General features: G+C 41.7%; 1 protein-coding gene across 1 annotated transcript in view; it reads right to left on the bottom strand.

Annotated features, from left to right (window-relative positions):
• ADCY1 (adenylate cyclase 1) overlaps window positions 1-25677 on the bottom strand; it is a 380962-nt gene that overhangs the window by 56787 nt on the left and 298498 nt on the right. The window contains exons 8-11 of the mRNA XM_089669441.1: window positions 22161-22316; window positions 16072-16266; window positions 8765-8862; window positions 5313-5397 (exon numbers count right to left, since the gene is read on the bottom strand). Of these exons, the coding sequence (XP_089525567.1) occupies window positions 5313-5397; window positions 8765-8862; window positions 16072-16266; window positions 22161-22316 (534 nt within the window). The remainder of the gene's footprint in view (window positions 1-5312; window positions 5398-8764; window positions 8863-16071; window positions 16267-22160; window positions 22317-25677) is intronic.

Below are 25677 nucleotides of genomic sequence, written 5' to 3'. Positions count from 1 at the left end.
AACCCATCCCTGCTCTAATAAAATAAAAATATTTGGTTGGTGTCATTGTTTACACTCAAAAAATTGCAAATATCAATCTGACCCAATAAAATTAAAAAGATGCAATAAAGCACTCAATGGAATAGAAAAATTTTGATCTTAGAAATAAGAAAATGCACATTAATGAAAATACTGCATTCACATACTGCATGCTTTCTTGAATGGGCCCCTTACTGTTAACCATGAACTAAAACTATTTTGGTTGTGTTGATGTTTCTTTACTTCAAAAGGGATGTTAGGCTTTCCTTCTCCCTGGTAAATGTCATATTCAGTCATGACATTTTCTAATCTATTTATAAAGTTATGCCCTGCAGGTCAAATAAAGATCTTCAGTTGAAAAGTGCACCCCTTAGATTAAAATGTATTATAGTTAGAGATAGTAAAGAGTCTGGCTATATGATATGGGTTACTGGTCTCTACAATTGTCAAAGTAGTCTGAATGGGAGCCAAATCATTTGCAAACACAGTATAAAAAGGGTCACAAATAGAGTTACAACAAAGAACTATTTTTTTTTGTAGTTTGCATTCATTTCTAAGAAAATATAGACATCCATGTTGCCCCCTTTAGAAGCCTTAGATGCAATTTAGCAAACTCTGAAGCTGTGGTCAATGTGCGGCCATTGTGTGTTGAATGTGCTACACAGTGACTGCACCACTGTCTTTGCACATATAGATAAATTAATTAAAATTTGCTATGCATCGAATTGCACACAAAACATTCTTTGCTGGTAAATATCTATTCTGTTGATCAGCAAAATAATTGTTTTTTGCCTTTAAAAGCCTTCATGTGTGCATGGTGGTGGTGGCGGTAGTGGTGAGCAGCTTTGTTTTTCACATTCTTTACTGTACTTTGAAATGTACCTAGCAATGTTTAAGGATGCTGACAATAGGAAGGGGACAGAGAAAAGTATATTACTTAATGGAGCATCCCTAACTAATTTTTTTCTGTTTTATAATACGGTATTATCCAGTGTTCTTTGCATTGAAAACTCTAATGAAATACCATTGTTCAGGCAGGGGAGTGATGATATTAATAGCATGTTTGCCTTTTTTGCAGTGGTAGACAGCACAAGCAGTAGCGGCAGTTAATGAGCATAGCTGCAAGTGACAGGATAGCTAACCCCCACCCCTTTCCCCACACAAATAGTTCTGGTATTGCACGTTTTATTGAAAAAAAATCACTACCGCAGTGGCTTAATTGTATCTCTTTCTTAGCAGCTACTTAAAGCGGAACTAAACCTTCTCCATCTCCGTTACAGCTATCTTAGCCTCTATTTGGTCTGCAGTTGCCATGATGCTGCACATGTGATAAGCTATGACACCAGAAGGGGCGGACTGACAACTCATGGGGCCCCTGGGCAATAGGGGATCATGGGGCCCCTGTTTCCTTGCCCAAATTCAAAAAAGCCTATGAAAAAGGTACCAGGGGCATCTCATGGGGCCCCCTACTGACTCCGGGCCCTCGGGCACTTTCCAAATGGTCAGTCCGCCCCTGGACACCAGCCATTTGATTGCTTGATAGTTCGGATGAGAGCTAACATAAGCACAATAGTAACTGTAACAGTTATCATTTAAGGTATGCCTTGAAAGTACCTGCGAGACAGTTAAAGCCAAACTGAAGGCAATTTCCTATAAATTGCGAGCAGGCAGGCTAATTCTCACAGGACAGACATGCAATGTCTTTTTTGTAATACAATACACTATTCTGCTTGCTTGAAGTATTCTGTTCGCATGTGCCTGTGTGTCGGGATGACTGACTCCTGCACAAAACAGGAGTGATGTCATCCCGCGCCGGCCAATGAAGATGCCTGAATACAGGCACTATGGGAGAAAAAGATGCCGGCACTGATGAAGGACACCTCATGGACTTTAAATGTTGCAGAGGAAAAGAGTACCGTGACATAGGTTCTGCTTTAAATTGGTGTTTTTTTTTCCATTGTAAGATTTTAGTTACTAGGAGCTAACAATGATGATGGCAGTAATTCTGCTCGCATGTGCCTGTGTGTTGGGATGACTGACTCCTGCACAAAACAGGAGTGATGTCACCCTGCGCTGGCCAATGCAAATGCCTGAACACTGGCACTCGGGGAGAAAAGATACCAGTACTGACGAAGGACGCCTCATGGACTTTAAATATTGGAGAGGATAAGAGTACCATGACATAAGTTCTGCTTTAAATTGGGTTTATTTCCATTTTAATATATTAGTTACTAGTAGCTAACAATGACGATGACAGTAATGGATGTGTATTTATTCAATGGTGTCAGAGATGGACAACAGAATGTCATTGCTTATCCAATCCATGTTCATTTTGATGAACATCAAGTTCTTGGTACATTTTTTGCCACAGGATGTGCTAGCTACTTTTTCAAAAAATTACTTCGAAAGTGGTAAGGAGAGAAAGCTGGAACATTGCTTTTCATTGATCCAGTAAGTCAACCCAACACTTCAAAGAGTGCTCAGTTATGTTTTAGGGATCATGGAGCTTACAAGATAAGCCATAACCATCCTGTAAATCCATTATCCATGGCTCTAGACCAGCCTTTTTCAATCAGGCTACCAAGGCACCCTGGGATGCCTTCAGGTTTCTTCAGTGGTACCTTGGAAAAAACCTAAAAACTCCCAAAAATTGTATACAAGCCAGCAGGTGGATCAAACCTGCCTTTAAGTTACACAAAGCCATAGGTTTGCATTGTGCACCATTACAACCTTCCAGCCACCAGCATCCTAACAACCAATGATGTCATTGGTTGATAAGGAGGATGTTGGGTACCTCTACAACATCCTTGTTTACCCCTCCCCTGTCCCTCTACATCAGCACTGGGGTCACTTTTTGAGGCATCACTAGTCAGTCCCAGTGTGCAAAGATGTATTTGTTTATTAATTTAGTTTTTATATTTTAGAATGGTTTGCCCCAAAATTGTGCAGAATTTTCAAGTGTGTCTTGACTGAAAAAAAGGTTGAGAAACACTGCTCTAGAAAAGCACCTGTGACCACAGCATGAAGATATCACTCATAAATCAAAGTTGCTCTTTTTTTATGGTGCTGGAAGGGACTGGGGTAGTTCTACTTGCAACTAGAGATGGCAGGTGCAAGAAACAAAGGGCCACACACCATTCAGGTCACTCAAGATATAAAACTTTATTTAACCGAATAGCTAAGCTGAGTACCTGTCTGAGGTGGTTCTGAGGTAGGGCCTCACAGTGTACCTATTTGATTCATATATTTCTATTTTGAGTGATGTGATTGGTGTTTGGCCCTTCATTTTTACATTGACACACTGAGCGAGGATGGGATCCTGTGGCTGGCACCCTGGGTCACAGCTGAATGGAATTCTGGCATCAGAACTCACTGTACCTGGCTGAACCTGATGCCAAGTTTTTTCAGTGATCTGAAATGAGATTGTCTCATTGCTTATTAAGATAAGTAATACACCGTTAAGTACAGAGCCGTAAAACAAAAAATGTTTCCCTCTACAAACACTCAAGTATCCAGCTTGCCATGCCTGACCTCCACGGTCTCCTTCTCCTTGTTACAATATTAGGTGTTGGTGAAACCTCCATTGACAGATGGAAAGAGTTATGTATAAAAATATCTTTTAGGTAGGTAATGAGTAATCAGTGTGGGCGATTTTACAATCTGTTTAGCTATCTGTCTCTTGCTTTTGGGGAAGTGGGATTGTAATTAGTTGAATGTACAGAAGCCAGGGTGTGTTTTTATTAGTTCCAGATTATGTGCTAAACAGAAAATAGGTTGGGAGAATTCTTAAAAAGACAGGTTGGTGCCTGATTTGTATAACTAAACAAAGGGAGCAAACTACCTCCAATAACCACCTCCACTTGTTTACATAAATAATAGTGATGACTAGCTTTTGTGGATCATACATTGACTTGAAGAAGTTCTGTCAGCTTCACACTTCCATTTTTCTTCCGAAATTCTTAAAAGCGCAGTAAAACTTTGCATGGAAAGGGGGTGGTGTGGGGTAACGAAGAGTATTTGAAAGGATCTAATCCTCAGCTAACCAGCTTCTGTTGATTATGTGAATGATGGCTGTCCACTAATCAGTGCCACTCAGTGTAAGTCCATGGAAGCTCGTTCTGTAATAATCCAGACACTTGAGCAAACAATTAACATTTGACTGCCAGAATGGGGCCCCAATGTGCAGTTTATTGGTAATTATTGGATACCTCCAGGCCTTGATACATTTTTGTTTTATCTCTAGTCTATTTCACAGTTTTTGTACTTATTAATAGCATTATAAATAATTTTTTTGTACAGGAATAGATTGCTGGATTGCTATATGTACTGTTGGTCCCTTTTCTGTAATCAGTTAGTTTTCATTTGCAGTTTTGAGCCCTTACTACCAATTACACTACTTGCCCTAGTCATGACACAAGATAAGTCCCTATTCCATTTGATTTTGCATGAGTTTCCAATTGTACCCCTTGTCAGCATCAATAAGACAGCAATTAATACCTTTAGATTTCTGCTCAGATGCTCCATTCATAGAAGCAACTTTCATGAATGAAACACAATCAATGAATAAATGAAGGGGGTTGACCTTTGAATCGCCCACCCGTCCTTTATTCATAAATTATGTTTCATTCAAAGAGTACTGGTTTCTATGAATGGCGGAGCTGGTTGGAATGGGTGGGCATAGTTGAGTAGTCTTGATGAGAGCCTGTGACAGCTCCCATAGTTCTATTAACCCCAGCACACTGGAAAATGGTTACAGGCATGGATGGAAGATTCCACCTAACTGACTGTAGGTTTGGTCTCTTGTGCTGATTTTTGTGTTTCTTATTTTGGCTGCATTTAGGTTTTAAAATTGTTTATATGAAGAATAAGATTTGTATGGGTGGTCTACAGCATTAAACAAACACATGATAGACAAATTATGATGCATGATTTATTAATTCTGTTTTGACTATCACTAATCAGTTTTGAAACTGCAAAAGGACAGCCCACTAAACAGAACGTTTAAGATAAAAATGCCTTACTAGAAATATGTGCTCCATTCCAGCACAGTGGTTAAACATAATTAAGTGTTCCCAGGGCATACATGGCATATGTGTATGACCTATAAAAAAAAGCCTGCCATATGATTTTGGTTTAAGGTTGGGGCGCTATGTTGTCGCATACACCTCGATATAAGGAACACAAAACTGACATAGTACTAACAATCCACATAAATAGATTTTAAATTTCATTTCCATTTTTAACATTTTGTAAAAAAAAAGCCACAAGTAAAATTTTGTTACAATCTTTTTTACCTGCACTCGTGTGACATGTAGGTACATAATACACGCCACTAGGAAGCATATGCAGAACACCAGGAGGACAAGGACAATAGTGCTTCTGCAAAAAAGTAAAATGTAATCAGGATATAAATGTTCAAACATAAATCTTACCTTATTTAGTTTTAAACACATGCCCATCAAGTTCTAGGAAAAAATAATAAATAAAAATACCTTGTATCCTAAGAACATTACATGTGCGGATTTCTCTTATAAACTGTGATTCAAGTTGCTCTACAATTACATGAAAAAAATCTTCTTCTGGATCCTAAAAATGACACTAATTTATACATAGGTTGAATAGGGAATCTATGCTGGGGGCTATTGTATTGAGACAGGCACAGCACCCATGAATGTCTGCATACCTGAACAATGTCTGCATGTAATTGGATGCATTTACTGTCCAGCTGATAATTTTCCACCTGGGTCCTTCAATTTTTAAACCAACTTTTGTTGATCTGGGTGGTGCTGAAAGCATCATCAATTCTTTGAATATTGGCAGATTCAGCACTCTGCATTCATGTCTTTATGCAACATCTTTGGGCAGCAGTGATTGACCAAGATCTACATTGCTGGAGAATGTGATTGACAGTAAAATTGTCTGAAATTCGAGTTGTGTATGGCTAGCTTAACCCGTATGTCCTTGGGTTTAAGAGGTTATACCCTGATCAGGGCTGCAGCTACAGCCATGATCCTAGTATCAAAATTAGTATCAACATTTTCTGCTGGAGATGCATTTTTCTGTAAAAGTGATCAGAGCAGCTATACAACCGTACGATCACTTTTAAAAGGAGTAGAAGGGGGCCTCTTCTCCAGCCACCATTCCCGTCATTCATCACTGTCAGGGACCGTGGGTCTCGCCGCGGTGCACGGATCTGCGTGTGCGCAGATTGCCCAGGCGCACTGATGTGCTGGCATTGGGACCTGGGCACATGCGCACTCATGCCTGGCACCAATGACGGTGCAGGGCACACTATTTAAACTAGCCAGGCGGTGATCAGATTGCCGCAAGGTCTAGTTCCTGTTACCTGTTTTCTGAAGTGAGTTCCTAGTTGCTGACCCTGCCTGTCCTGATTCCTGTTGACCTTATCCTGCTGTGATCCCTGGCTCATCCCTGACTATTCCTCTGCCTGCCCTTTGTTATTGGACCTCCTGTTGCTGAACCTTGGCTCGTGACCCGGTTACTCTTCGCCTACTGCTCTGTACCGATCTGCCTCCACCGTTACCGACCCGGCTAGTCTGACCACGCTTACTCCTGACTGTCATCCATCCATCCCACACGGGTCCTGGACCTGTCAGCCTCTTCACATCAGGCTCACCCCTGGCACATACCCTCAGCGGGACCCCTCTACCACAGTTGGGTGCACTCGGGGACCGTGACCTGGTCTCAGTCTTGCACCAAGTCCATCCCCACCATCAGGGGTTCTGGTGAAAAGGCAAACTGGGACTTAGACTCCGCATCCTGGGGAATCCCGTTCTGTGGGTAACTAGAGATCCTGCTAGGCGGTGCATGACAATCACTTATGATTTCGGTTGTTTGTTTACTGGCTGTTACCAGATAGTGAAGTAGCTAATTATTATTATACAGGATTTATGGCTCCAACAGTTTGCTCAGCGCTTTACAATATAAAGGGAGACAATACAGCAACAATACAGTTCAATACAAGAGGGATAGGAGGGCCCTGCTCCTTGGAGCTTACTGTCAGGGCTCCAGGTATGACCAGAGGTGTGTGGACTGACACAGGGAAACGCAGGCTTCAGATATGGTATAAACAATATAATTTATTAAGACTAACAATACAAAACGCAGTGCAAAACTAAACATAAACACAGTGCAAACAACCAAACCAAACCACCCACAGATAACAATACATACAATGCAAGGGTCGTCAGGCAGGCCGGGTCAGTAGCAAACGGGCAAACAGAGTACCAGGAACAGGCAGGAGAGTGGTCGGGGTCACAAGCTGGGTTCAGTAACTCATGGGCAGCGCGGTACAGAGGGTCAGGCAGAGAATGGTCAGGGTCACAAGCCAGGGATCAAACAGGAGAAGTCCGCAGAGGTCAGGATCAGGCAGGGTCGGCAACCAGTCAGACAGGAACAGGAATACAGGATATAAGATACAGGGGCCCATGGAAAACCACACACCACGGCCTTGACTGTGAGTCTGGCCATTCCTTAAATACAACCCCTGCAATCAGCTTCAGCACATCGGGCTGGGCACCGGACAGAGGCACATCGGGCTGGGCACCGGACAGAGGCACATCGGGCTGGGCACCGGACAGAGGCACATCGGGCTGGGCACTGGACATAGGCACATCGGGCTGGGCACCGGACATAGGCACATCGGGCTGGGCACCGGACATAGGCACATCGGGCTGGGCACCGGACAGAGGGACATCGGGCTGGGCACCGGACATAGGCACATCGGGCTGGACACCGGAAACATTCCTAAACTATTATTTTCATATATAACTGACTTCCAGAATGGCAAAAGAGAAAAAAACTGGAAAAAGTTGATGGTGTCTTTTGAGTATATCGAACATAAATTAAATCGGATTCTAAAAAAGTATTAACTGATAAGCATGTTCCAACCTCACAAAGAACATTTTGACAAAACATGGGGTCCATTGTACACCAAGCTTCAGTGTATAATGCACAGGTATTGTGTTTTAAGGATTGTAAATCCTGAAAATGTAGTCTCATAATAGAAAGGATACTGTTTAGCATATCCCTAAATCTTTATTGTTATAATGTAATACTTTTTTGACATGCAAATGTCATATGGATGTATTTGTCTTACATGCAGAAGCTAATATAAAGCCAGCCATAGACGATGAGATTCCCCACTCGATTCCCCCATCAGCACATTCAGTGGAGCCTTCCCTGCCAGGAGAACACAGTGATTATTGCTAGCGGCTATAGCCTGCTGGCAATAATTGCATGAGTAATCTGACACGCTGGTTGTACCCAAGTTATACAACAATCGTTTTGGGTACAATCAGCCTGCCCATAGATGATTCAAATCTCGCGGAACCAGCTGAGATTAAAACCATCTATGGCCGACTTAAGTATTGCAATTAAAATTAATGTATACTTAGCAAGTACTTCCACTCACATCAGCCTCTGTGCCACAAAAGGTTTAAAAGCTAACCTCCAAACTCAGTCATTTAGGCAAATATAATGTAAACTCGAGGCCAGTTGTTTCACGCTGGCATTTGCAACGGGCAAGAATGGTGCCATTTCCCTGCTTGCATTCTCCTGATTGAGCAGAAGTCAGCTGAATTCAGCAATCTTCTTATGTTTATAAATACCTTTTAAGATGATTTTTCACTGTAAAGCTATAGGTAACCATTCAGCCATTAAAACAATTTTTTCCAATTTGTTTTTTATTTTAATGGTAACATTTTCAATAGCAGTGATTACTTACTGTGGGATTATCAAAAGGTAGACAAGGCCAAATAAGGCAGCTAAAATTAATGAAAGTACCACTGCACTGGTGAAATATTCATCATGAAGCTGGTGATACTGTGGGAGGATAGAACAGAAAAACAAATTATTAACCAGGAAACTCACAATTACTGCTACAACATATGGGAAAAGGTACTGAAAATATGTAAAAACAAATATTCTTATCTTAACACTTTAAGATTGCAGCAAAGATTGTGAACATGATTCCTAGTCCTTTGAAAAACCAGTTATAATCTTTACATTTTAAATAAATTATTGCTGGGTTTGATAGGCTTAACAGTAATACGGTCTGTTATATTGACTATTTTTGCAAGATTTTTTGACAAAAAAAATCCCCTCTTATGTGAAGGATTCTGGTCATATCCGTGATATTATGTATAATTATAAGTTGATATAGATGGTTATCTCTTGACCTTGCATCACTATTAATGTGCATACGGCTTTAATTTGGTCTACAGGCAGTACAATACTTTTTATTAAAGGACACTGACATTCACAACAGGTTGGGTTCTATGTATGACTGTATTGAGTTCACCTAGAAACATAACTATTTTACCTTCCTGGGTGACGTTTACAGACAAATGAAAGGTACAGCCATGGAAGCCATGTTTGCTTTTGGTTATGCTAATATATCTAGGGGTTATTGGAAATATTTGGACCAATAACCTTCATAGTGTAAACCTGGTTCTATACGCTAGATACATTAACCACTTGCCCTCCTGAGGATTTACTACCCTTCCTAACCAGGCCATTTTTTGCACTACAGCGCTGCATTATTTTAACCGACAATTGCTCGGTCATGCAATGCTGCACCCAAATGGAATTTACATCCTGTGAGACCGAGGACAACTTTCAGGAACTATATACAAGTTTTTGACAGCAAAATCCTTTTCTTGGAGAGCTAGCCAGTCTAACGATTATGCGCAGTCGCGACTTGGAAGCTGTATGCAATCACCATCTTGTTAAGGTCTCAGCCATTTTGTTTTTCATGAACCCTTTCTCCCCTCCTCCCTCATCTAGAAAATGCAATTTGTAGCTGTAAATTGTAACAACTTCAAAAGATGCTCTTATCTTAAATAAAACACAAATAGATGAGCTCCAGAGCTGTAAACTGTCAATTAGGCTTGGCAGGATGTCCACATTGCAAAGACACTTTCCTCTGCCCTATCATAAAACAATAACCCCATCAGGCGTCACACATGACCTGTTAGGCATTAGGGCTCTAGGAATGCAGAGCGTGCCATCAAACATGTCACAATTTCAGATACAGTTCATAACATACAACAGGGACTGGGCACATTAATATTAGGTACTAAATATTTGGATAGATCATTTCATGTCGAGCCAGGCAAGTTCATACATGACTATGTTGGCACATAGGAGAGAGGAGAAAGCAGTCTCTTCCCTCCTGGGTGACATGCTGGGTGGTATGCTGTATTTGGTATCCCTTTGTTTGAAATATAATTCTGAATACTAATCTTCCAGTTGCTAGAATGCCACCTGCACGTATTGGAAGTTATTGATATCAGTATGAAATTGTAGTGCATCTTGATCATAAACTTGGTGGCCTCCTAAAACCCATCCTCAAACTGGATGATTGGTCAGTTGTTCTCAGGTGACACCCTTTTCATATCATAGAAAAGGACTGACAGGCCTGGAGAAGGGGAGCTATCGTTTAACATCAATCAAGAAACATCTATCGGACTTGAAAGCCAAGGCAACCTTTTTGCTCGGACAATTGGACTCAACCAGGACTTTGCAAGTATTTTGCCTTCTTAACTCCTTTATTTTATTTCTCTGTTGCTTTATTGCTCTCTTTATGTCTTTGTAACATATTTTTCTGTAAATATTTTAATTGCATCATTTTGACCTTTTTAGCAATAAACTCTATTTTAAAAAGTGTTGAAACTGTCTCTAAAGCTTTTAATGCAAACTAAAGAATCACTGTCTCTTGAAGAGTGCTACTGTATGTAATAATCCTCTGAACATACTTGTCTGTGGTGACAGTGTGTGTTACAGACGCTTATGCTAATATCATAGTGTTATTGCTAGGATTTGTGAGTTTCCTCCTTCTCTGTAAAAAGGTGGTGGTGGCAGTTTGAAAGGTAAATTGCGTGATTAACCTAACCCAGTAACAATCGCTCTCAGGCTGCTAGCACATAGATTGTGGCCCTGCTAGCTGGAAAATATTTGTGCAGGGCGCAGTTGAGAGTGGCATTGTTATGCAAGTGACAGCGTGGTGCAAGATCGGCTGGTCCTTAGGTCACGAGTTGGTGAGAAGGGCAGGGGTAAGGTGCCGCCTTCCGTCACAGCCAGCATCTCGCTTGTACCACTCCAGACTCCTGATTCTCCTAATCCAGCTGCCTGAAGGAATCCCTGAGCAGGGGATCCAGTGCCTGCCACTTTACAGTAAGACAGTTCCTGGTAGTCGGAAATCTGATTTTCCACCAGAGTGCTCCTTCCCCTATCTTGCCCAGGGGGTGTAGGTTTACTCACTTAGTCCTTTTCCTGTGTTGCTGGTGGGTCAGTGGCTGCTACCAGGCCTTCTAGCTGGGCAGCTTCTTCCCTGCCACACAGGTGCTCCTCTCTCAGGGGGCCAGTGAAGTCTATAGCTTTCCTTCTTCCAAAATTCCTGCCTGGAAGTGAGCCCCTCTCCCATCTGGGCCCCCTCCCAGGCTCCTACTGTCCAGCCTCACTTCCTCATCTTCCACCCATATTCTCATTCAACTCTCCTGCTTTTGAGGGCTCAGTTACTCTTAAAGGTTGTCCTGGCCCCTTGCCAAGCCTCCTGTTGGGTACTGGCCAGGAACCTCTAATAGTATAGACCAGCCGATTCTCGCCTCCGCCCACTGCTTCTAGATCTTTCTTCAACGTTCTAGAGCGAGGGTAAATCCCAGAGAGCTGATCTGCAGATCCTCTCAGCTCTTAACCAAGTTTGACCCACCTGGCTATCACACCCAGGCTATTATTCACCCCTCCTCACTAACAATTTGAGCTAGAGCTCCCCCTAGCTGACTAGGAGGGTGCTACATTTGATATTTAGTATATTATATTACATCATATATGTTATATACATATGATATTCTTACAAAGCACATTTTATATAGCAATTTGTAATATATTTTGATATACACACATTTGTTGGCTTCAGTCAGATCTAGGTATCGATCCTGTGTGAGTGGACATGGCCAGCTTGAGATGTCAATGCTGCTTGTCTGTTGTGCTATAGCAGCACTCAGGCTGAGCTATCATCATATCTCTCCCTGACTATGAGTACTGCTGCTCACCACCTCCACCCATGGGAGAGGGCATTCAATCACCCAGCCCCATGTGGTAGTGGGAGGAACTGCTTCGCTCTCTCAAGAGCTGTCGCTTACACCGTGTCAGCATGTATCCCACAGGTTCTGGCAGCTATATTTGGATTTCCATTGTGATGTACAGATCCTGATGTAAATGTATTGTTAAATGTACAGTATCTCACAGAAGTGAGTACACCCCTCACATTTTTGTAAATATTTTATTATATCTTTTCATGTGACAACACTGAAAAAATGACACTTTGCTACAATGTAAAGTAGTGAGTGTACAGCTTGTATAACAGTGTAAATTTGCTGTCCCCTCAAAATAACTCAACACACAGCCATTAATGTCTAAACCGCTGGCAACAAAAGTGAGTACACCCCCTAAGTGAAAATGTCCAAATTGGGCCCAAAGTGTCAATATTTTGTGTGGCCACCATTATTTTCCAGCACTGCCTTAACCCTCTTGGGCATGGAGTTCACCAGAGCTTCATAGGTTGCCACTGAAGTCCTCTTCCACTCCTCCATGATGACATCAAAGAGCTGGTGGATGTTAGAGACCTTGTGCTCCTCCACCTTCTGTTTGAGGATGCCCCACAGATGCTCAATCGGGTTTAGGTCTGGAGACATGCTCGGCCAGTCCATCATCTTTACCCTCAGCTTCTTTTGCAAGGCAGTGGTGGTGTTTGGGGTCGTTATCATGTTGGAATACTGCCCTGCGGCCCAGTCTCTGAAGGGAGGGGATCATGCTCTGCTTCAGTATGTCACAGCACATGTTGGCATTCATGGTTTCCTCAATGAACTGTAGCTCCCCAGTGTTGGCAGCACTCATGCAGCCCCAGACCATGACACTCCCACCACCATGCTTCAGTGTAGGCAAGACACACTTGTCTTTGTACTCCTCACCTGGTTGCCAAAACACACGCTTGACACCATCTGAACCAAATAAGTTTATCTTGGTCTCATCAGACCACAGGACATGGTTCCAGTAATCCATGTCCTTAGTCTGCTTGTCTTCAGCAAACTGTTTGAGGGCTTTATTGTGCATCATCTTTAGAAGAGGCTTCCTTCTGGGATGACAAACATGTAAACCAATTTGGTGCAGTGTACAGCGTATGGTCTGAGCACTGACAGGCTGACTCCACTCCCCTTCAACCTCTGCAGTAATGCTGGCAGCACTCATACATCTATTTCCCAAAGACAACCTCTGGATATGACGTTGAGCACGTGCACTCAACTTCTTTGGCCAACCATGGTGAGGCCTGTTCTATGTGGAACCTGTCCTGTTAAACCGCTGTATGGTATTGACCACCGTGCTGCAGCTCAGTTTCAGGGTCTTGGCAATCTTCTTATAGCCTAGGCCAACTTTATGTAGAGCAACAATTCTTTTCACAGAGAGTACTTTGCCATGAGGTGCTATGTTGAACTTCCAGTGACCAGCATAAGAGAGTGAGAGAGATAACACCAAATTTATCACACCTGCTCCTCATTCACACCTGAGAGTCACATGACACCAGGGAGGGAAAATGGCTAATTGGGCCCAATTTGGACATTTTCACTTAGGGGTGTACTCACTTTTGTTGCCAGCGGTTTAGACATTAATGTCGGTATGTTGAGTTATTTTGAGGGGACAGCAGATTTACATGTTATACAAGCTGTATACTCACATTGTAGCAAAGTGTCATTTGTTCAGTGTTGTCACATGAAAAGATATAATAAAATATTTACAAAAATGTGAGGGGTGTACTCACTTCAGTGAGATACTGTATGTTGTCATGCTATTGGCTGATGCCTATATAAGCCAAACATGGGTAAGCTTAGCATGCTGATTATTTTCAGGTACTTTTAATATCACTACTATCATTATCATTACCATCAGCACAACACTGAGGGTAATTGTTGAAATGTGAGGCTTTTACTTAAATGTATATGAGAAGTAATTTAATCTGTTAATTATTTAGTATGGCCATGTTTATGAATGTCCACCTAGAGTTTTGGTTCAAGTCTCTTGGAGTTTGTTTCACTTTATGTATCTTTTACATATTCAAAAAATGGTACATTAGGTAATGCATGAGGCTGGTGCACCCTTCTTGTGTTCTTTCATTCAACCTCTGGAGGAACCCTGGTTGAGAACGGCTGGTCTAGAACCAGGCTGATGTAGGCTGTTTGGAATATAGGCAAGAAAAGGTGGGCTGCAGCCTGTGCAGAGGGGATGAAAGGGGATCTACAAAGTAGGATGGAATGTGTGGAAGATTAGGAACATCAACTGCATTTGATTTACTTTCCCACCCTTAAACTTACCTTGAGCAATCACTGATTGCAGAGTGAAAAACATGCATGACTGCTGTGGTGCAGAGGTAAAAGAGCACAATTACATAGGGCCAGAAAGGTAAATTATTAATGCTATGATATTATCTAGCCTCTTTATTAATCCTCAAATAGTTTTTTTTAAACTACGTTATCGCTTTCTTCCCTTAGGTTTTTTTTTATACTTTTTTATCATTTGTATGAACTTTTTTTTTCATTGAGGCTGTTCATTTTTGTAATGCTGTATTAAAATGTTTTTTGTACCACAAACATAATTTTAGTGACCTAATAAAAAAAAAAAACAAATGAATATATGAATTCACATATGAATTAAAAAAACTTGTAGTCATGTAAATCAAATACTGTCTTTGTTTTAGGCCCCATTCATACCTGAGTGTTTTGTAGCGTGAAGCTTGAAGCTCCAAAACACTCAGGGAGAAAATATCAACGTATCTCTATAGTGATGGTTCATATCTCCACTCCTGAAGGCAAATGCTTGAAGGTCAAAAAAGTTTGGAGCTACTTTTGAATCTCGAGTCTGGGAGATTGATGTATTTTTTTCCCATAGAAATGCATTTAAAAGCTCAAACTGTGCATTTATGTGCGTTTTCGGCTTTTGAATGTAAAGGGGAACTCTGATGTAAGGGGGTCTCTGCTCACCAAAGCACCCCTTACATCAGAATCCACAGGGCACCCCTTACATCAGAATCCTTCTTACATTGTACTTATTGTACTGGGAGGCAGGAGAAGGGAGGGGGGAGAATTTACTCGGCGATCGGCAGTTGGATCGGCAGTCGGCACCGTTTCTCTTCCTGCTCCACGGCTTCAGTTCAAACTTCCCAGGCTCTACTCCTCTTCCTCCCGCCCTCTCATCATGTGTCTGCCCTGCCCACTTCCCCACCCACACATCTCCATCTCTGAGACACTGCCAAGGAGCGTGGGCAGCAGGTAGGTAGGGCAGACACTAAAGGAGAGAGGAGAAGAACCAGCTCTCTCTCTCCTGTCCATGCTGGGGGAAGGAGGAGGGGGAATTGTCAGCGCTGCCTCTGGGTTGCCTGTGAGAGAAACTCTCACCTCAATGCCCAGCAGCCAGCAAAGCCACTAGGGAGACACAGTCTGGGCTCTTGGCCCCCCACACACAGTGCTGGAACTCCAGGACCCGGGTGCAAGTGTGACCTTTGCGACACTGCTAATTCCGCCACTGATCTAGGGTATAGAGTATACATGGATGCATGCATATGCATAGAAGATACATAGGTGCATTTATAGATTGGACATATATTCTGAGTCTGTGGAGGGTCTGCATCCCTGACAAATTCATGAAAGCTGAAATTGAGGAACTTTTAATTATAAAACTTTCCTATAATTACTCTGATTTGTCATCTGCTTCTAGGATCCAATAAACACTACTCTGTCTGGAAAAGAATCAAGGTTGCCTGGAACGTGCTTGAAGGTCCCATTCTACACACATCCTTTCCCATTATTATTATATACAGTGTGCTTTATATTGTGACAACACACATTAGCCTGAACATACCTCTCCTAAGAATTGCTGAATAAGGTTGTCACATAACAACATCAAAATTGATGCAGCTGATAAGTACATCAACATCAACAGTAAGAAACAACAGAAAATATTTTTTTACTTAGGAGTACTTACTTTCTGCTCACGTTCAGATTGCTTATATTTCAAACTTATAAAATTCAAATCTGACATCTCTGAATCAGTCTGTCGAGCTTCAATCAAACGGCTAATGTAACGATTCACACGGGTTCCTGGGGTATTGTGTATGACATTTGTAGAAAAAGAGGAACGGTTCCTGAGTTTCTCGGAGGCTGTTCGTAAAGCTCTCCTCTAAGTCGCATGTAAACAAAAGGAAATATCAATTTGTAAAAAGTGATGAAATTAATACATCAATTATACTAGATAAGTTTGTAATTGTGAAACGCCTACAAAGTCCTTAGCTTTTGCAAGCAAAGTTTCTGTAGGGATGGTAGGAGGCCTCCTTTTATCACCTTTAATTAATGTATATAGTAGTAAAGCAAAAAACATAAAGCAGGATGGAGAAAACTAGCTAAGTATCAACCAAAATTATGAGTAAAAAACATAAAAACTGCAGGAGAAAATAACTATCTAGAAATATCACTGTTATATAATTACTCATATTTTTGGTTGATACTTAGCTAGTTTTCTCCATCCTGCTCCCCATCCCCAGGTTCTGAATGTTACTTGTGTTCAGGACTGTGAACTTGTAATGAGTTTGTGCTTTGATGAGTATTTTAGATAGATCTTTACTTCAAATCAGTTACTCTTGATACCATTTGGTTTGAATTTTGGTTTCTGCTTTGCAAAATAACTAGGTATTCCGCCTAGTACAGAATCAGCTCTCGCCATTGAGGCATTCCAAAGGGTTGAAGTCTGCAAGCTGTCCAGCAACACAATTCCATCCCCACCATCAGAGTGTCATGTGAAGGCCAGGTTCTCGCCTGTGCCTTGGTGAGAGCCTTCTAGCATCTACTGGTGACACAAGCACTTGCTGCGACACACAGTACAATAATGAGAATATGTATATTCTGCATTGCCTTCGTTTTTACAAAATAATATTATTTTTATAATCTAGTTATGAGACAGCTTGGTGGAAGAAGAAACATAGATTGTGTTGTGAAAATATCAAGGAATATATTGGTTAATAAAGTGTATATATAAAATATATTTATTGTTTGTTCTGCATAGATTGTGGTGGTGTTAAACTCTCTGTCATGTTTTCATTGTGGTCTGTGTCCCCACTGGGCAGCAGCAGAAAAAGAAACCTGCAGAGGAGGGGCGGCGAAGGTGGCATTTAGTGGAACAGTTGGCTGTATTTTCCTCCCTGCACTAGCTGAATGTCGGCGGGAGGGAGCATAGGAGAAGAGGGCATTGCCAACATGGAGGAAAATACAGCCGTTGGTTCCATTAAATGCTGAACCCCCCCACCCCTCTTCTCCAGATTCCAGGGTCAGCAACCAAGTGAAGCGATTCTGTCGTTGGGTATTTTGCGATCGACGGGTTGCCGCCCCCATCCTACAGCCTCCCCACACCCCTTGTTACACTGCACTAACCTCCACAGGTTATATGCTGGCAGTGCCCTCGCAGTGTCCCAGCAATTTGAAATCTCTGTACTTCAGGGCTGACCAATCAAAATTGCTCCTATGTCCTTGAAGCCCTGCAAAAAGAAGGTGGAGAAGAGCAGGGATTTCAAATCCCTGGACCACTACACCAGCGGCACGGACAGCTCATCACCCACAGAGAAGTACAGAAGGGACCATGGGGAAGAGGGGGTATAAAGGTAAAAATACACTTTTAATGTGTTTTTTTGTTTTTTTTTCAAATTCCACCCATTTATGGCTGAATACCCTTGAGCATGTTTTACCTTAGCGAGTAGCTCTATATGCCATAGTTTTAAACTTGAAAATAAATGAGCGATGAACCTTGTTCAAAGCTTGTTTTAAATTTGCAGACAAAGCTCCTCTACTGCTACACAGACTGGCATTTGCAAGCTAAGATCAAAATATGCTTTTGTGGACCTTAGAGAGCCAAAGTACAACTGCAGTGCTTTGCAGAATACTTGGGTATATACTCTTGTTTTTCACAGTCCACATGGATATTTGTATAATTATCTGCAACAAACAACTAACTCAGCAGTTAGTGTTGCTGAATCCAAATTTCAATTATTTAACAGAGGTGTTGCAGTAAAAAGGGTGGAGCCTATGCTGACAACTCTTACAGACTGACTCTGATTTTAAGGAACAGTCTCAGGATGTACAAATTTGCAGATTTCTAGGAACAGTCCCAGATTATACAAAGTTGTAAATATCTGACTTTGTAATGCCCATAACTTTAAAGCTGACCAATTGTTTCAAAATTTTAGTATATAATTCTCAATATTTGCATCTTAAATTGACACATCATTTTCTTCTGTGTTAACACTTATGCCAAAGCATTCAAAGTATATGTAAACCCTTACCTTGTAAAACAACCAATTCCATTTAAAATAGATCTTTTGTTATATTTGATCACATACCCTCTGTTATCAGTGGCAGAAGGAGCTCAGGGAGGAGAAACAGCAGAACACTGATCTTCTCATTGAATGGCTGTGTGTGTGGCGGGGCTGTCAGCACAAATATGAGTCTGATCATTAGATTTGCTCTCAGCATAGCTAGAGAACTGACCAAGCTGTGTTCCCATGTCTAGTGTGTTCCATTTTTAACCTCCCTGGCGGTATGATTATGTCAGGAATTTTGTACCAAAAGTGGTACCATTTTTTTGCATGGAAATTTGGTGTTATAAATTGTTGGCCTGCAATTCTTAGTAATTACTTACTTAATAAATACTCATAAAAAATAATAATATAATAATAATAAATTTAATTCAATAATATAATCAAACCAAAAACACTGAAATTTGAAATATAGCGCCAAGTTCGCACATCGCTGAGCTCAGTCGCAAAATCGTTTTCAGTGTCTGATGATGAATTTCCCCCACAAATCATTATCACTCAATTCTGCAATTGGTTCTGATTTACTATCGCTGTTCTCTAGCCGGTCTAAAACCGATTTTGACCTAAAGGGACGCTTTTTGGACGCCATGGACATTTCTCAGTTCCAGGCAGAAAGAACAGTCAAAATGCAGGCAGGGGACAGGACAAACCAGTAGGGACAACATGTATGTGAAATGGGTTGATACAGGAATGTTTTGCTATGAAATAATCGTTTTTAAAAAAATGTCATTTTTTAAAATTTTCAAATTTGCCGCCGGGTCCGGCGCCCGTACGTCCCGATGTCACAGGGACCAGAACACGGAAGCCAGATGCCGGAGGAGATGGCCGGGGATGCTGCAGGGGACGCATCGCAGGAGCGAAGGACAAGGTAAGCTCTGCAGGGAATCCCTGAGCAACGCCGCATGGTAAGCCCGAGTGTAGCTCGGGGGGGTTACTGCTTTTGGTACTGAAACTTTACCCCGAGCTACACTCGGAATACCGCCAGGGAGGTTAATAGCAGAGAAAGCAGAGGGACTGGCAGGGACACCAGGGATTTCACACAAAGGAATTACATGGTACAGCAGACTCACATCAGGAATATGACAGTCTGTGTTTACAGATTCTTTAACCCACAAACAGGGGCAGACTGACAACTCATGGGGCCCCCGGGCAATAGGGGATCATGGGGCCCCTGTGTCCTTGCCCAAACTCAAAAAAGCCTATGAAAAAGGTACCAGGGGCATCTCATGGGGCCCCCTACTGACCCCGGGCCCTCGGGCAGTGCCCGAGTTTCCAAATGGTCAGTCCGCCCCTGCCCACAAACAAATTATTTCTTTCCACTTGAAAAAAGTGTTCCTAAAGGCAGTAGTTTATTTGGAGGGTTTTAATTTGCAAGATCAACAGCAGAGTGTCAAAGGAAATATTTAAAAATGTTTACAACAATTTAAAGAGTTGGAGGGGAATGGGTGTATGTGACAAAAACACTGAAACTAGGAAGTAACCCGTGACCAAAGAACTACAGAAACAGTACAGGCAGGTGTATCATGCAACAATGACCCCCTATGCAGCCTGACCATAAATGATTTGTGATATTGTAATGCCACCTAGTGCATGATAGCAGAAAGACAACCTTGTATTGAAATATCTAGACAGTATTTGTCTCTACTTAGCAGAAGTCACTAAAAGATTTTAAAAACACAAAAGAAAAAAAATTCAGAAGATGTCACTGTGGAAAAAGACCAACACTATCATTGTGCCTAGAGGAAGACTAAATCTAGTCTCCTGCATGCTTTAAACCCTGAGTCCTATTGACTGAATGAAATAAGGACCAAGTTCACTATAGCTGATGTTTATTAGCCTTTTTTAAGAACTGTATTTGCACTAGTATATTATTATATATTTATATAAAAAATTATAATATTATTATATATTCAACCCCTAGGTCAGGTTACTAGGACAAACTATGTGTATTTTCTATTGCTGTTTTTATTTTATTGTCCTTTTTTTTTTTTTTGGAATCATTGTACACTCTTAAGTTAAAATAATGCCAAACGTTGTACATTATTTTGGCAGCACAAATGATGATGTATGAAAGAAAAAAGTGGTATTAGTAATTTGACTACATAGTGATTGTGGAGCACATGATACCCAAACAGAACACTTTCTTGAATCTAATTGATTTCCAAGATTTAGAAAAAAAAAATCATAAAAAAGGTATAAATAATTAAAGGTATTACCTTAGTTAACGGTATTAATAATTTGTTTACACAGCCATTGTGGAGCACAAAAAAATGCCCAAACAGAACACTTTCCCTGAATCGCCAAATTGATTCCCTACATTCAGGTTTTACACTTGCCTCTTGTACTAAGGTGTCTGTTTATGAACCAGCGGTAATAGATCGCTGCTCAGTTCTCTGGCATTCTCGGAGAACACAGTTCTCCTGTGAATGCCGTTTATGAAGCATATGTAGATCAGTTCTCCAAACGAAGGGAGAACGGTCTACAAACGCTGGAGAACGGCTGATTTTACTATAATCTCGCGAGATTTCAGTAAAAGATCAGTTTACTAAGCAGAGGTAAATTATCTCTGCTTAGTTTGCGGTCCCTCCGATTCTCCAGCTCTGGGCTGAAGAATCTGGAGGGAGAACACAGATCTCCAGAGAAGGGCTGAACATATTCTCCTGGTGTCATAAACTGTGAATGACCAGAGAATAGCTGCGATCCTCTGAATCTCAGCTATTCTGTGTGCCATAAACGGACACCTAAGAGACTCTAACACAATTCTTGCCTGAATGTTTGCCTGTACTTCCAACCAGCTAAGCTAGAGGTGATGTGAAAACTGTGTTGTGTAAGATGATAACAGCACTGTGATGGGTACATAAACACTGTGCTCTGCTCTGCAATGCTATTTGATAGGAGTTTGGAGTGTGTGTGCGTATGTGTGTATATATATATATATGTGTGTGTGTGAATTTCTGCTTAAATTCATACTTACATGTGTATGCATGCACTCATTGGCTCCCAAATATTTTGTGGTTAATTTTGGTGTCCTGGGTCAGAAAAGGCTGAGTACCATATGTGTGAAGAGTTGCATTCCTATAGTTAAGGTTTTAAAATACACACATTGGGGTTATTTACTAAAACGGCATGCTACAAAATCTGGCACAACTCTGCATAGAAACCAATTAGTTTCCAAGTTTTATTGTCAAAACTTGATTGAACAAGCTGAGGTTAGAAGCCAATTGGCTATCATGCACAGAAGCACCAGTTTTAGTATAGCTACCCTTTGAGATTGCAGAGCCTTTCACACGGACGTTCCTGTTGGGTCTGCTTGAAAAACGGGATTAGAACCTCTATTCTCCTCTATGGAGCAGCGGGTGTAAACAGACATGTGTCCGTTTACACCCACCGACATTCAATCTGATCTGCCAAAAAGAGACGGATAGGGATCCATTCCCCTTTCATCCACCGGATCAGATGGGATGCAAGTCAGATGGAAACGGACAGGAGGTCCTTGCCATACGGCCACCCATAGCGGACACGGACCTGTCATCCGCTTTCTCAGCGGGGATCAGTGGAGAGACCCCCTGCTGAGCAAGCGGATCCGCTGACGGGTGCGCCCCGTGTGAAAGGGACCATACTGTTGTTGAAAGGAAACCAGCAGTCTGTTGTTCTATTCAACTCATACGTACATACATATTTATATGGAAATATAGATAGTAAAAGTAATTACCTTATCATCATCCTCACAAGTCATTACATTTGAAAATGGAATTTCTGCTTTGAACATTTTACGACAATGCATGAGTTGAACTAAAAGGTAACAGACAGTCTTGAATTTCATCCTTTTGGCAGGCTTTATGTCAGACAGAATCAGTCCTGGAAATATCTAGTAAAAAAAGACAGAAAAATACAATATTATTAATATACAATTTAATTAGAATTGTGCAATAAGATAACAGTAAAAGGGTACATTTTACTTTTTATTTGAATTTTTGTTGTACATTTTGTCAATTTGTAGTGAATTTGTATTTTAAAAATATTCATCAATAAATAAGTAAAACAAGTTCAATAAAAATAACATTTCTTCCAAACATGTGGGTTTACATTTAATGGCAGACCCAAAATGATGCAATGAGGAGAAAGACAAGCAAATGTGTTGCAACAAGGAGAAACCATATCTTTTAATGAACCTTTTAAAAAATGAAAACATCTCAATGGTTAATTTAAATTTCCATTCTTCATTTTTTTTTCATAAAACAGGCCAAAGTATTCACCACTGTAAAGCAAAATGGTAAATGTTACCTTAGATTTTCTATCGCCTACAGTTCTCTCTTATATACTGTATATATTAGTGAATGCTGCATTGTTTATGTCAGGATCATTTCTAAGTCAGAGAAGCTAGGAAGCCTGGATTTTGTAAAATGTGTAGTCACCATAATCTCACCACACACACAAAATCTGAAATACACGAGGGAGTCTGAGCTGTCAGAGAGTTGTCAATGCACATCTAAACAAGCACAGAAAAAGAAGACAGCTGAGGAGATCAACATGTAAAACATGTCCATGTGCTCCCAGGGGTTAAGGGCAGGGGAACCAATAAAATGATCTAGATAATATTAAAAGCTGAACTTCTGTCAGAGTTTCAAAAGAGTTCTCAGTGCATAGTGCATCATAAGCGATCAGCCAAGACCAGGACACAACCATTCAAACATACTGTACACCTGAATGTTAAAAAGGGACATTTTCTTTTTCTATTTCACTGGAGAATTCCTCCCCAGGAATAAAAGGAGCAAGAAACCCTTCTGGAGTTTGCCCTGCAATATTGACAGCTCCCCAGCACACATTGTATACTCAGAGGTGACCACAGCCTAAAAGAGACATCATTTTATCAACAATGTCCACATCCCAGCTACTCATTGAAGTTGATTTACTAAAACAGGAAAGTACAAAATATGGTGCAGCTCTGCATAGAAACCAATCAGCTTCCAGTTTATTTTTTGGCAAAGCTTAATTGAACAAGCTGAAGTTAGAACTGATTGGCTACCATACAGCTGCACCAGATTTTGCACTTTCCAGTTTTAGTAAATCAACCCCATTGCTTAGCAGTATGTGTGTGTGTCCCAAAACACTCTCCATACATCTCCAAAATACGTTCGTTCCTAACCCCAGACACTACTAAACTACTCGTTCAGTCCCTTATTATCTCACGTCTGGACTACTGCAACTCCCTTCTCACCGGCCTACCCCAAAACAAGCTATCCCCGCTCCAGTCCATCCTGAACTCAGCGGCCATACTCATCCACCTTACCAACTGATCCACTTCTGCCACCCCCCTCTGTCATTCCCTCCACTGGCTCCCGATTGCCCAACGCATCAAATTCAAACTGCTAACACTGACATACAAAGCCATTCATAACGCTGCCCCAAACTATCTCACCGACCTGATACCCAAATACCACCCAACCCGTAATCTTTGCTCCTCGCAAGACCTCCTACTCTCTAGCTCCCTGGTCTCCACCTCCCACGCCCAACTGCAGGACTTCTCCAGAGCTTCCCCCATCCTCTGGAACTCACTTCCCCAATCCATCGGTTTGTCCCCTACCCTCCTCACCTTTAGGCGCACCCTGAGAACCCATCTCTTCAGGGAAGCCTACCCCACCCTCACCAACAGCCGATCCCCTCCACTCCTCACTCCATTCCATCGCCCACAGCCATCTCCTCCTGTATCACCATCCCCTCCCTCCTAGACTGTAAGCTTGAAAGGGCAGGGCCCTCTAACCCTCGTGTATCGTGTATTGTTTTGCTACTGTATGGTCTTATGTCTTGTCCCCCATTCTAATGTACAGCGCTGAGCAAACCCTTTGGCGCTATATAAATACTCTATAATAATAATACCCCTATGTTTAGGGTCACCAGTATTTCTACTGCTTTTTTATGCCCTGTGATGAAGCCCTGCCACTGAGAAAACAAAGGAGAAAATGACACAGGGTTCTCAACGATACCATTTGAGGGTCTCCAGAATGTCCGTTCTAAGTGGTGAAAGGTGTTTTTTTTTTTTTAAAAAAGGAAGAAAATCCAGAAATTTGTGTTGTGCAAAAGCTGTAGGTCCAGATACAGAAGATAGGTGTTGTTGCCTGTGGCAATGCAGGTGCGATCTGTGCTGCTGACTTCATATCCACCTATGTGACCTACGGACAATATAGGGAACTTTCTGGATAAGTTTTTAAAAGTTAATGCATGGAAGGCTTGTTGTTGCAACCTGTTCGGCTGAGGAAGTTCCGTGTGACTTACCATTTGATGGGCCAAGGCCGTGATATTATGACTAATGCAAAGCGGAAAGTTTGCTTGGAAAGAGAGCAATCATGACTTGGAATGCTGGCAAGCCACCGTTAAAGGAAGACTATTTCCCTTAGTAACCAGACACAGTACCTCCATCGGAGACCTAAGCTGTGGAGGTGAGTGGGAGCCGGTGGTTCCTATATGCTACCTGGCTCTGGATGCTGTACCAGCTAATCTGGAAGGGGCAAAGGACTAGGATTCCCTGTCTTGATGTTTGTGCAAAAGTGTTTGCTGTCACCCTTGGTAATGGAGAGGAAAAACCTGTCATGCCTGTAGGGGTGCCAGAGAGCACATGAAGCCTGTTGTATCATTGTGTGGCCACTTGGGTGAAGCAACCGGTTGCAGTGAAGCGGCACACTCAGACGCAACCCAGCATAAGCCAAGGAAGACACCTACTGTGGCAGTTGGTAAGACTATCTTTGATGGGGTGATGTGTTGTGGGAGTGACCCTAGTTGGTAGACCCACTCTTGAGAGAGTCTTGTCTCTTTGCAGTGCCTTGTACAGTAGGAAGGCAACGATTGAAGCAGAGCCTACAAATTGTGCACTGTTTAATGATGAAAAACATGCTGCATTCATACAAAATACTGACTTAAATGTGGTAGGGGAGACCACTAAGCTATATGTGGTGTCTCCCCAAGCAACAGCAGCTAAGGCAGCAGAGATTTGCCTAGAAACCTCCACGGAGCTCTGTGTGTTGGAGCCGGTGGATGTCCAGGACAACTGCGATGCCACTAGTGGAAAATTGTGTTGGTGCAGTATGCGAACCCTAAGAATGGTCAGGGCGATAATAGGTTAATTCAATTTGCTACAGCTGAAAATAAAATTGGTGCCAATGATTATTTGGGTAATGAAGTGCCACCAGCTCACAGTGATGGGAGTGTGATATTGCAACCTGCTGTGTCCAAAA

Source organism: Staurois parvus, unplaced genomic scaffold (genome assembly GCF_062004578.1).
Source record: "Staurois parvus isolate SC_StPar_1 unplaced genomic scaffold, SC_StPar_1.0 ptg000077l, whole genome shotgun sequence".
Classification (NCBI taxonomy): Eukaryota; Metazoa; Chordata; class Amphibia; order Anura; family Ranidae; genus Staurois; species Staurois parvus.
Note: the sequence above shows the minus strand (reverse complement) of the source record. Positions and strands in the feature narration are given on the sequence as shown.